Below are 11,297 nucleotides of genomic sequence, written 5' to 3'. Positions count from 1 at the left end.
TGGAGTTAAAAGGAATCACACCGATAATTTAGCGACATGCTTGGCTATCCCCTCTTACTGCATGTGGAGCTCGAAGTAGGCTTAAAAAGAGAGAGCTTCGTGAAATGATATCATTGATAGAGCATACTTGCCAATGCTCCCGTTTTTTCCCGGGAGAATCACGGTTCTCACTGTACTATCCCTCATTCTCAACGACATTCTCCAGCAGATCACAGAATCAGGAGCATAGCCACATATGTTTGAATTTTGCTGGTTTAGACGGGGCTTGTGAATAGGGATTGTCTTCCTAATAGTTGGACATGAAGTAACTATCCAATCATAAGGCAAGGCGATGAGACACCTGCATGATGATGGACTTTCTATAAACTTCCCTAGGGCCACAGGAAGAAAATAAAGCCAATGCAAATATTGGATTGGATTTTGGATTTCATAGGATGTTTATATATATATAAAATACAAAATTTATATAAATATATGTATATATATTGTGAGCAATATTTAACTTTAATTTTTACTGGATTTCTATCTGCTTCTTATCTTGAGATTCACACCCTGAAAAATGTAGTAGAATGCGGGTAATTAAGTCTGTGAAACAGAGTTTTATTCTTGGGGACAGACCCCCGCCCCGGGCAGTTCCAGAAAAAGGGGCTCACGATTGGCAAGCGTGAGATAGAGCTGTTTCTGTCACCTCATGCCCCGGCCAAATAACTGCCACCGGAGTCTCCTTAGTGTACAACAACACAGGCTCTTCCCTCTGTAACAGTCCCACATTGAGTGGTTTGCTTTGAGATGACACCCTTGGACGTACATGACAAGTAAGAACTGGAAAATGGGGCCCCCTTTCTGTACATCAACAAGCCTCCCTTCATGTTGTAGTCTTTCCATTGCTGCGAAGAGGAAGCACAGAGGCGTGAAGCGAGCTGGGAGCTTGCCTATGTCCTGAGGGGAAAATGCTACATGGGATTAACATGCAGATATAGCATCCGGATTACAATGTCTTAATTACTACAACGAAGTGTGAGGAAATACGCCAATGTCCTAAGGATACTGGAATTCATTCCAGTCCATGGTACCAACCACCAATATCCAGGCCACCCAGACCTCACTGAAGACCTATGCATTTATCGTACCTTTAAGGCGCTTCTGGGAACAGCAAGAGCACCAAAAGTTCAAATCCAAGCCTTTAACTCTGAGGTGGCCAAAGGGTTTGCTTAGTTTTGCCCTTGTGATCCAGCCGTCATACTGAGCAGAGACCATTCATCAGCATAGCTTTCACACATGATATGAAATAACCATCCCACTCTCCATTGAAAGAGTGAATAATCCCCGATCGGAGCCTGTGGAGGATGTGGTTAATCTACCATATCATCCAACGCCACTATTGTTTTCAGATGTTCCGATTTGTAGGTCGTTACGAATTGCCACCTATGTCGTTTTTTGTTTCGATAGCCGAGGGCTAAAGCCGGTGGATTAGGATGACTCGTCAGTTAGGGGGTCACGAATAGGGGGTCAGGAATATGGGCATTATGGGGTGGGATGTTAATGATACACAGAGGGGCCACAAGAAAGGATTTAGTGTGTGGGGATTTGGAAAGAGGAATTTCGGACATGGTGTTAATGCATACGTTAACTGCAATGCGTTTAGTGCAAACCTGTGCTCACTTTTTTGGTTTGCTATGTTTGTTCACTGCTTCAAAATGTTTCTCTTGATGTGTTAATCTCAAATTGCCTTGCTCTATTAGAAATTATTCTATTTTCGGAGAGGAATAAATGCCTATTTTACACATATCTTTTCTTGATCAGTGTATATATTTCCGTATGATAAAGCTTCCCTATTAATGTCATTATACAGGTAATTCATTGCTTATTATGAGACTTGAACTATGAATAGGAGTATTATTTTTTTCAACATATATTCTCTATATAACCAGGAAGGTCTATTCACATCTTTTTTTCTCCCCAAAAAAAGGTTACAGTGTGCGACTTTCTAAGAGCCCCTTTATCCTCGCTCTCATTCTTGTACTCCACCTTTTGCTAAGACCTTGGCCTAATCCATCAACATGTCCTTGCAGGTTCTCGGGTTAAAGTGTGGAACAAATAAGGTGCAGCATTGTTTTATAGTTCGGGGAGGATGAGAAAACCACCTATGGCGGTCTTTGGTCATTTGTGAGCCAATCTTTATTTTCCGTCAAGACTACGAAAATGGGTTCTTAGGGCAGCTTTGAAATCTCAGACAAGCTTGTTGAGACTGAATTACCACTGTAATTCACCTTAGGTTATTTATAAAACCATGGACAGCCATCTATTCAGGATGCATTAGGGGATCAACCACTGAGAAAGGTGCAGTCAAAAATAGATCACCAGTCTCGGGGGGGAAACTTTATTAGTTCTCCGTTGAGACAAATGACGCATCCATTAAATCAGCTTTTGTGATTCGTGATTTCACAGCCATTCCAAAGCTTTTAATTGAACCTTAATATCCCCAAAACTCTAGGTGGCGACGTTCTCATGTGACCCCTACCCAAAACCTCGAAAGAATTTAAAAGGGGAGGAAGAGAAATCGACTCGGGTGTCCATAATTAAACAGCAGGGTTTTTTTGCAGGTCAAAGAGCAAACAACAACACAATCCCATGAGCCCCCCCCCCCCCCCCCCCCCCTCCTCATCAGCGGGGTTGGAGGTTGGATCCAGGGGGGTTTCACATACGGTGCTGTCTTTGCTAGGCCTCTGAACCCGTGGATTAGCATTGACGAGCATCGGATTACAGGGTCCCTGTTGGGACGTCAAGAGGCCACACCTGCCCCTTGCTGGAGCAAAAACATCAGTGGCAGGGGGTTACCTATGCCATCAGGGATGTTCAAAAGGATCTACAGAGACACTGAGCAGGTGTCCATGTGCTGCTATATCTCCTGTGGAATACGGCACTCTTCAAATAGGACATCTTCCCCACCAAAGGAAAACAACACCCCCAACAACGGACTACATAGACTCAAACCCAAATCCCTGTTTCCTGAGAGCCAGCGCCGGAAAAGGGGGTTAATGTGTTTACACAGCCGAAATCTGGCAACTCTCACTGTAAACCAGATACATGCTTTTACTGGTAAATGACAAACACCGGGCTATTCTTGCAATAACAGAAACGAAAACAAGAGCCGTATAGGTCTCAAAAGTGTTGCATCTATGTTACGTAGAATACATAGTAAGGCGATGGTCTGTTAGTTGGCAAACCACATCTTACCTTCGGTGGACCATGATATGGACGGTGAATATAGGTGGCATTGTGTATTTATGATCCGGTGTCTCCAACACATTTCACCAATGTATGTGTGTGTGTTATACCGCGTATTCCTCAGAGTGGTATGACAGTACCACCCTTAATTGCAAGCTGCATGAATCATTTTGGGACTGTTACCAGAAAATGTAAGATGGCACAGTTGTCACTCAACTGCAACACACGAAGGAGAGGGAGAGAGAGAGAGAGAGAGAGAGAGAGAGATAAGCCCATTAACTGACCCACACCAACATCTGCTCCAGATGTTTTGTAGACTTGTTGTAGTCTATGGAAGAGGAATGTGTTCTTTCCAAGTTCAAACTGTGCAGACCATGTCCAGTTAGTATTCGTCATCAGCACACACACTGCAAGCCCCCGCCCCTCAAAAACACACTTTAGTGTGTGCGTGTGCGTGAGTAAAATGTGTTATTTCACACACACACACACACACACACACACACACACACACACACACTATAGGGAGGAGATTCACGCTCACTCTAAACAGTTGCAGACGGACTACTACTGCCACCTATCTGTCTCCTTGATAACGGCAGTCTAGGGATCTCATTTGTGCAACATTTGAGTAACTGTCTGGCTGGCTGTATTCTTTTTCTGAGAAAAACGAATAATGGTAATAAAACTTGCACGCCAAACCATGGAAGACGTTTTAATTTTTTTTGACATAACCAAACAAACAAAAAAAAATCCAAAGCAATCTGTACATTCCTGGTATAGCAGGAGTCTCTTAAAAAAAAACAAAAAAAAAACTTCCCCTTATGTTTCAACATAAGGGGAAAGCCCCTGCACAGAGTTTTTCAATGGCCAGCCGCTACAAGCAGTGCCAAGGGCCTTGGGTTCTGACCGACAGATGGACAGTGGGGGGTATGCTGGTCCCATAGGACCTCCGAGCTGTTCCCCGGCCCCCCTGTTGCTCCCTACACACTCATTCACTTGGCTCATTTAAATTCACCCAGGACTCTGTGATCCAACCCCAATCAACAGCTTCACCTACTGGACCAGACTGCTGATAGGTCACATGTGCACCTTTACAGGTTCTCTGTGTGAGTGAACAGCTCACAACTTATTCAGATATAAAAATGAATGAAGTCATGTTTGGTCCCATATCAACAGTACATCATTCTCATACTCATACTATATACATACTCAGAGTCCATACTATTGTCAGTATCCAGAGTTAATGAACATTAGCCGAGCCTGTTTCTCACTTTGGACATTTGCACATCTCAAGACTTGGCTCTGACCCCGACAAACTATATGACTCACTACGAAAGGTTCCTGGTTCGATTCCGGACAGCTACTCTGAGCATCTTAAGAGTTGAATATGTGGATCGGTGGGAATGTTTAAGCAAGATGCCTTCTGTTGCCATCACTTATTAGGCAAGACGCCATCACTTATTACAATATCACACCAAACAAATTGACCCTGGCCTTGTATCTAATCACACACACTGATGCACACACGCACTGCTTACACACTACAAATAAGATACACTAAACAAAAATATTGTTTAGCAATAAACTCTTATACAATGCTTATTCAAGGCTTAGAGAACACTTTTACAAGACAGAGAATGCCTTCCTTCTGCAAAGACACACAAACGTGGTCTTCAATGAGGTCATTCCCATTAAGCCTTTAAGATCATATATGTATTTTTGCAAAGCCTCTATTGCAAGGCATAAGTCCAGAGAATACTCAATCTTGACCACAAGTACATGGTTCTAATTATGCTGAAATCATGAAAAATCGCTTTAACCGCAGTTAATTCACACATGAGAGGACGTGTGTGTGTGTGTGTGTGTGTGTGTGTGTGTAATGCAGACCATGTGCATGCATTGACAGAAACCCCCCGAAAAGGACTACACCTCCCATGATGGAAGGTTAGGCATGACCTTGAACAGCATCATCTGTGCGAGGAGTAACAAGACATTGGCCTACCAAAAACAATATTTTCATTGTCATTTCTTTGTCCATTTTAGTGCTTAAATGAGCTTTCTGTAGTTTCTTACAACATATGTAGGTAGATAGGCAGGTAGGTCAGAAGCGAGGATGGTAGGTACTTGTACACATACAATAATAACCTCACACAATGCCATGGAACAATGCAGGGACATCTGGTGTTGAATATGTTGCTGTGTTCTTGCGATTGGGAAACACCCCCTTTAGACTGCCCAATGCACATATCAGCATATCTTTCCTTAATGGTCAACCAGTCAGGCATCGCGAAGGCCAGAGCCACATGGAAGTGATCCCAGATCCTGCGTTGCACAAACAAAATGCAAACAGCAACCAGTGCACTATAAGCACAGCGTGCACGGCTAATGTAAATAACCCAGCCCATGCACAGTCCATAACAACCAGCAGACCTTAAAAAAACAATGTCTCCACTTTAAGGAACGACAGAAAGAAAGAACAAACAAATGAAAGAACCAACAAAATAAAAAGACAAGTATTCAAAGAAGAAAGAAAACAAAAACAAACAAATAGCAAGTTTTTTAGTTGTATATACGTTTTCACACTGCCCACTAGATGGCGCTAATGCTATGACTTCGGGTATGGTGATTGCGCAACATGGCACCGCAGTTATTATCCATGCAGACATTTCTCCAACAATGTTTTCTTGCTGTAACGTCAGTCAACCCTGCCTGTAATAGTTGTTTGCAATAGATGGCTTTCTGTTATGAGGTATGCATGTCAAAACTAATCACAAACTTGAACATATACTCTCGATTTCCGTGTTGTGGGAGGAGCAGATGTCGACTTGACGGTTTTGGTTCAGGAAGTTGACAATATGAACAGATATAACAGACTGAAACCATGTACTGTATAAAAGTAGGATAGCCTTAAATCCTACAGCGATCAAACTACTGCACCTATAGGCCTACTCAAAGCATGCGATTAGTGTTGATGCCCGTTAAAAATATGGATTACAAGATGAATAAGCAAATCACATCGAGCACATACATCCGCAAACTAAATTTTTCAATACTTCGTAGACTGTCCGACTTTTTAGACCCCGACGACAGATGGAAAGAGGTCATTGTGTTGATCATGAAGCCCAGCGGGGAGCCGAGATACACGCAGATTGAAGTCAGGTAGGCCCTGTGTGTAGATGTGAGGTATTAACAGTCACCCCTTCTGATTTTCATGATCTTTCATGGAGGTCATCTCTGTTGCAGGAGGTTTGCGTCCCTTGCACGGAAGGGGGAGAGCCCCACAATTGATTTCTTGACTAATTGGGGGACCACCAACGCCACGGTGGGCGAGCTGGTGGATATTTTGAAGAGCAATAAGCTACTTGCAGCTGCTGCGTTGCTCCTGCCAGGTGTGTCATCAAATAAACGTGACAGTGGAATGACGAAATTGTATTTTGTTGTGTTTAAATCACACAGAGGTGAGACTATCAAACGAAAGGGAATACAAGACTGTAACATATACCTCTTCTCTTCGATTTAAATGCCACATTAGAGCCTGTATCAGAACTTGAAGTGCTGCCACAAGCTAAGAATGACAGCAACACGCCAACCATTAAATTGGAGCCCCAGAGCCGGCTTTTGCCTGTGTGTCCTAATCCTCACCCAGAGAAGCCTGCACAGACTGCTGAACCAGACAGCACAGGTATTGAAGACAATTCAATATATTTATATGCACTCTTAAATCTTATGTAAGATAGTGATCAATTGTAGTTTATGTCCTCTGCTCTTCCCCACTGGTACAACAGCAAAGTGATCAACATGCTACATTATGACATTAAAGAGTAGTAATTCATTATGTTTTGATATACCGTCAATATAGAATAAGATTGGTAATGCTGATACAATGTGGGATACTGTCTTCTTAATACAGGTTTTCTGTCCAATCGATGGCGGTAACACATGCTGAGTTTTCTCCTATGCACCACTGACTATACAACCTTGTCTTCCTCCATCTAAAAAGGTTACTTGAGCTTCTTGTACCACGAACTGATGGACATCACGGGCAACTTTGACGACCGGCCAACGTCGGAGGGCGGGAATCGGCTGGGAGAAGGGGGGTTTGGAACGGTGTACAAGGGTTTTGTGAACAACTTACCCGTAGCCGTGAAGAAGCTCAGTCCAGTGAGTTGATACAAACCCCAAGTCTCTCATTTAAAATCGCAAAATACACAATGTGATTATTATTTCTCTTTAGGAAGAAGACATCTTAGCGGACGAGTTACGACTTCAATTCCGCCAGGAGATAGAAACTCTGAAGACGTAAGCTTTCTCTTTATTACATTGGTCTCTTTATCTTTGGTATCTAGTATCTAGGAAATGGAGAGACTGCAGCCACTTGCAGCCATTTCATTCACTCACCCTGGATATTCATAGGCTGGTTCCCTACGAATATCTGTAAACAGGCGTCTCAATCTTTTTGTTTATGAAAGCACGCTGAACTATTGACCCGAGTGGCTAATGGAAGAGCCTGAGGCATCACCAATTACCTCTCTATGGCTTTCCCTGTCGAATGAGTGAGGGTTGTTTTGTGCAAGGAGATTACAGAGTTAATTTACATAATGGAGATTTAATGGGCCATCATTTGATTCGAGGCGGAGACGAATAACAATTTGAGGTGTTGATATCGGCTTGGAGCACATGAGTGGGCTCGGTGAAATGATAATGATTTTGTTTTTTAATGTCGGCATCCTTCACCCTCACAGTTTGAAACACCCAAACTTGGTGGACATGGTCGGCTTTTCCTGTGATGGACAGTACCCGTGTCTGGTGTACGTCTTAATGGCCAACGGTTCGGTTCTTGATCGGCTGGCTTGTATGGTAAAGTAGCATGGTGTTCATCTGTTGACAGGCTTTCATCAAAGGACGTGGTGACGTGGTGCCGATGATAAACATGCGGTTCTGGGTTTGTTTCTTTTCCCCTCTTGAAGGAGGAAAGCCCTCCTCTTTCGTGGAGCACGAGATGTTTCATAGCTACAGGAAGTGCCCGAGGTTTGGATTACCTCCACAGCAACCACCATGTCCACAGGGATATTAAAAGGCAATTCGGTCTATTATGTTACATTGGAAGTATTTAATATTTAGCATGCTAATGATTATGAGAGTTTTCATTACTACTTAATGTTTCAGAAGCATTTGTTGCTATAAATGAACGCATTCCATTAGTGAGACATTATCTCACTAATATCTCATGCTTTAGTTGGTTATCCATTACTGTCCAACTGTTCTGCTAGTGGGAATATCCTGCTGGACGACAACTTCGTGGCAAAGATCTCTGACTTCGGGCTAACCAGAGCGTCTGCCACGCGATCGTCAGTCACCATGCAAACAGAGAGGATTGTGGGTACACGTGCGTACATGGCACCCGAGGCTCTGCGTGGCGAGATCACGCCGAAATCCGACGTATTCAGCTTCGGAGTGGTACGTGGTCTTGTCTTATCGGGACACGAGCACACCCACATACATTTATGGGAGTATATTGTGGGCTATTAAGAGGACGATCAAGACGGGAGATTAGTGGTGAATCATATCGAACGACTGAGCATTTCACCCCAAGTTAAATTACTGATATTTAAACAAACGTTAGTATTCCTGCCCGTTCCTGACAGTGCCTAGCTTTCTCCATGGCTCCTGAATTGGATCTATTCAAATCTTATGTGGTACGAGATTGACTGCAGCGTAAAAAAAGATGCAACTAATCTAGCATCTCATATCAGTTTGCCAGTAGACGACTCGCTCCGTACATGATCTCCAAGATGAAAAGCCCAAACTTGTCCGCTCTGGACGGCATTAACACAGCTCATCAGTTCGGGAAATGAAACCATCCAAACGGGTCACGGCGAGGTTAGCTGGGGGAACGACAGCTTGGTAGAGACCTTTTGTTATCCTACGGGGCCATGATGTTGACCCCCCTCCCACACCCTCCCCCTTTCTGTCATCACAGGTGTTGTTAGAAATAATATCTGGACTCCCGCCAGTTGACGAAAACCGTGAAATGCCATGTCTGGTAAGCAGGTATTTAATTTGTTATCCTTATGCCCACGCAGGGCCACTGTATTCCTCTGGTAGGCTCAGTGCTGAGGAGCAAGAGGTCCAGACCTCTGGATATTGCCACTTAATAGTCAATATTGAAAAGGAGAAGAGCAGCAGGTGTTACATATTCATGTGTATACTAAATAGTCGTATTCGTTTTTTCAAACGCCTGCAAATTCGCCTATTTCAAAGTCGCCCATCCTGTCTTATTTATAAACAGGCATCCGGTTTATTACTGCGCTTAGTTCTCCGTGAAATCACATGACATAGCTGGCTCTGACCCGCCTCCCCCCCACCAGATGGAGCTGAGGTATGAAATCGAAGACGAGGATGAGGATCTGACCTTGGAGGGCTTCGTGGACAAGAAGATGAGGGACGCAGACATGGCCCAGTTGGAGAGGACCTACACCCTGGCCTGCAAATGTCTCGAAGACAGGAAGGTCAAACGACCAACCATCAAACAGGTACATTTTGTACCTTTAGTACAAATACAACTCTTGATCTAAAAGACTCCTTGTAGAGAAATCCATAGAATACAAATAAGGGATACCCAGGATGAATTGATTGAGAGGTAGTGCTGTCTGCTGGGCTCGAGCGTGTTCACAGTTGGATTTTGTCCCAACAGGTCCTGACAGAGCTGGAGGATGTCAGCAAAGGTTTTTCTGCTGGAGCATCGGGCACTGGGAGCTGAGCCATGACCTGCCTGTCAAAGCTAAACCCCTCCGATCCTGACCTGGATGCAAATCTATCTGCCACTGAAACTGACTTTATTGTGCAGTGTTTTGACCAGGGATGCACCGATCAGGACTATTCAGGCTGATAACGATTTTTTTGGATGTGCCATCAGCTTACATGGGTGATGCCAGATATTTTTGCGCTTTTTCTACGTTTTGCCCGTCAGAGGCTTCAGTCGCAAGCCCTTGGGTCCAGCTACAGCAGATGTCTCCATTGAGATGCAGGCAAGTTATGGCATGCTGGCCATTTATATGGTTAAGTGTCTTAGCTTGATTGAGAGAAAGGGCCATTTAAAGAGGACTCATGTTAAATGCAGGACAAACGTTGTCTGTGACTGGACATAATTACAGAGCATCTTATCCTCAATCCGTCTTGTGCACAATCTTTTGAGTTCTGCGATTGGCAAATTAATAGTTGATCACGTGCAATATTGATCATTGGCCGATCGCTCGCTAATTTGACGCTTATTTTCACATTAGATCCTAGCCCTAATAGTGTTCATAGTTGGTTGGAATGATTTTCCTCATGCACTTTGAAACCATTGAATAATATTATTCAATATCATTTCTGTTAAAGAGAAGTTTGGTAATTACGTTTGAATGTAAAATGTAAAAGTGTGTTGGATGGTGGGAAAAACATGAAAGTGAATTGTGATTCATATATTGTTAGTAAATAAGTACGGTATTCTGTGTAGTACTTCAGCATTGCTTGTGAACAGTCTTATATTTTACCTTCATTTAAAAATGTGTACCACTGTATTTATTTTCACTAAATGTTTTATTAAATTTACACAATACATTGAACTGTCATACATTGGAGTGGTTCAAGATATAAAAGGAATTTTATCAAATCAAGTTACAAATAAAATGTAACGATTGGAAAAAAGGGAAATAAAAATCAATTATTGCAATACAGTTTAAGCTTTAACTGAACACTTAAAATGCAATACATTCTATGTGCCCACAATGGAAGTAAAAAGAAAAAAAACGTGATGTAAATTAAATATTTTCTTTCTTTAAAAGACCTATGGTAAGAAAACGATTAAGACCACATGATAATTTATTTTTCCTATTATATTCATTCTATGAATAAAAAGGGTAACATCTTCCCCCCTTCAAGCATGAGGTGAACAAAGATATCGTTTGTAGACAAGCGGGATAGTGACACACATTAGCACAAGGAACTTTCCCTTTTCTCTTTAAGAAGGGCCCCTCTTTGCACCACCGGTGGTGATCTGTATTGGCCAAGTCAAACCCACCAGTGAG

The 11,297-nt window shown here is 42.9% G+C and overlaps 1 protein-coding gene across 2 annotated transcripts; it reads left to right on the top strand.

The window, feature by feature from the left end:
- The first annotated feature begins 6,082 nt into the window (after positions 1-6,082).
- On the top strand, positions 6,083-10,059 carry irak4 (interleukin-1 receptor-associated kinase 4). Of its 2 annotated transcripts, XM_079744067.1 has the most exons (11): positions 6,083-6,387; positions 6,472-6,617; positions 6,761-6,910; positions 7,229-7,389; positions 7,463-7,527; positions 7,971-8,085; positions 8,196-8,305; positions 8,499-8,685; positions 9,209-9,271; positions 9,597-9,761; positions 9,923-10,059. In XM_079744067.1, the coding sequence occupies exons 1-11, from the start codon at positions 6,185-6,187 to the stop codon at positions 9,986-9,988; spliced, it is 1,431 nt and encodes a 476-aa protein (XP_079600193.1). In that variant the 5' UTR covers positions 6,083-6,184; the 3' UTR covers positions 9,989-10,059. The 2 variants fall into 2 exon arrangements, with proteins under 2 accessions (XP_079600193.1, XP_079600194.1); XM_079744068.1 differs by lacking the exon at positions 9,923-10,059 and having other exon boundaries at positions 9,209-9,279; positions 9,597-9,716.
- Positions 10,060-11,297: the final 1,238 nt, after the last annotated feature.

The sequence above is a fragment of the Pollachius pollachius genome, assembly GCF_949987615.1.
Source record: "Pollachius pollachius genome assembly, chromosome: 9".
Taxonomy (NCBI): Eukaryota; Metazoa; Chordata; class Actinopteri; order Gadiformes; family Gadidae; genus Pollachius; species Pollachius pollachius.
Note: the sequence above shows the minus strand (reverse complement) of the source record. Positions and strands in the feature narration are given on the sequence as shown.

Coding starts and splice junctions, on each gene's coding strand:
- irak4 (XM_079744067.1), top strand. CDS start 6,185: ATGCGATTAGTGTTGATGCCCGTTAAAAATATGGATTACAAGATGAAT. Junction 8,306..8,498: donor GTCCACAGGGATATTAAAAG/GCAATTCGGTCT, acceptor CTGTTCTGCTAG/TGGGAATATCCTGCTGGACG. Junction 9,272..9,596: donor ACCGTGAAATGCCATGTCTG/GTAAGCAGGTAT, acceptor CCCCCCCACCAG/ATGGAGCTGAGGTATGAAAT.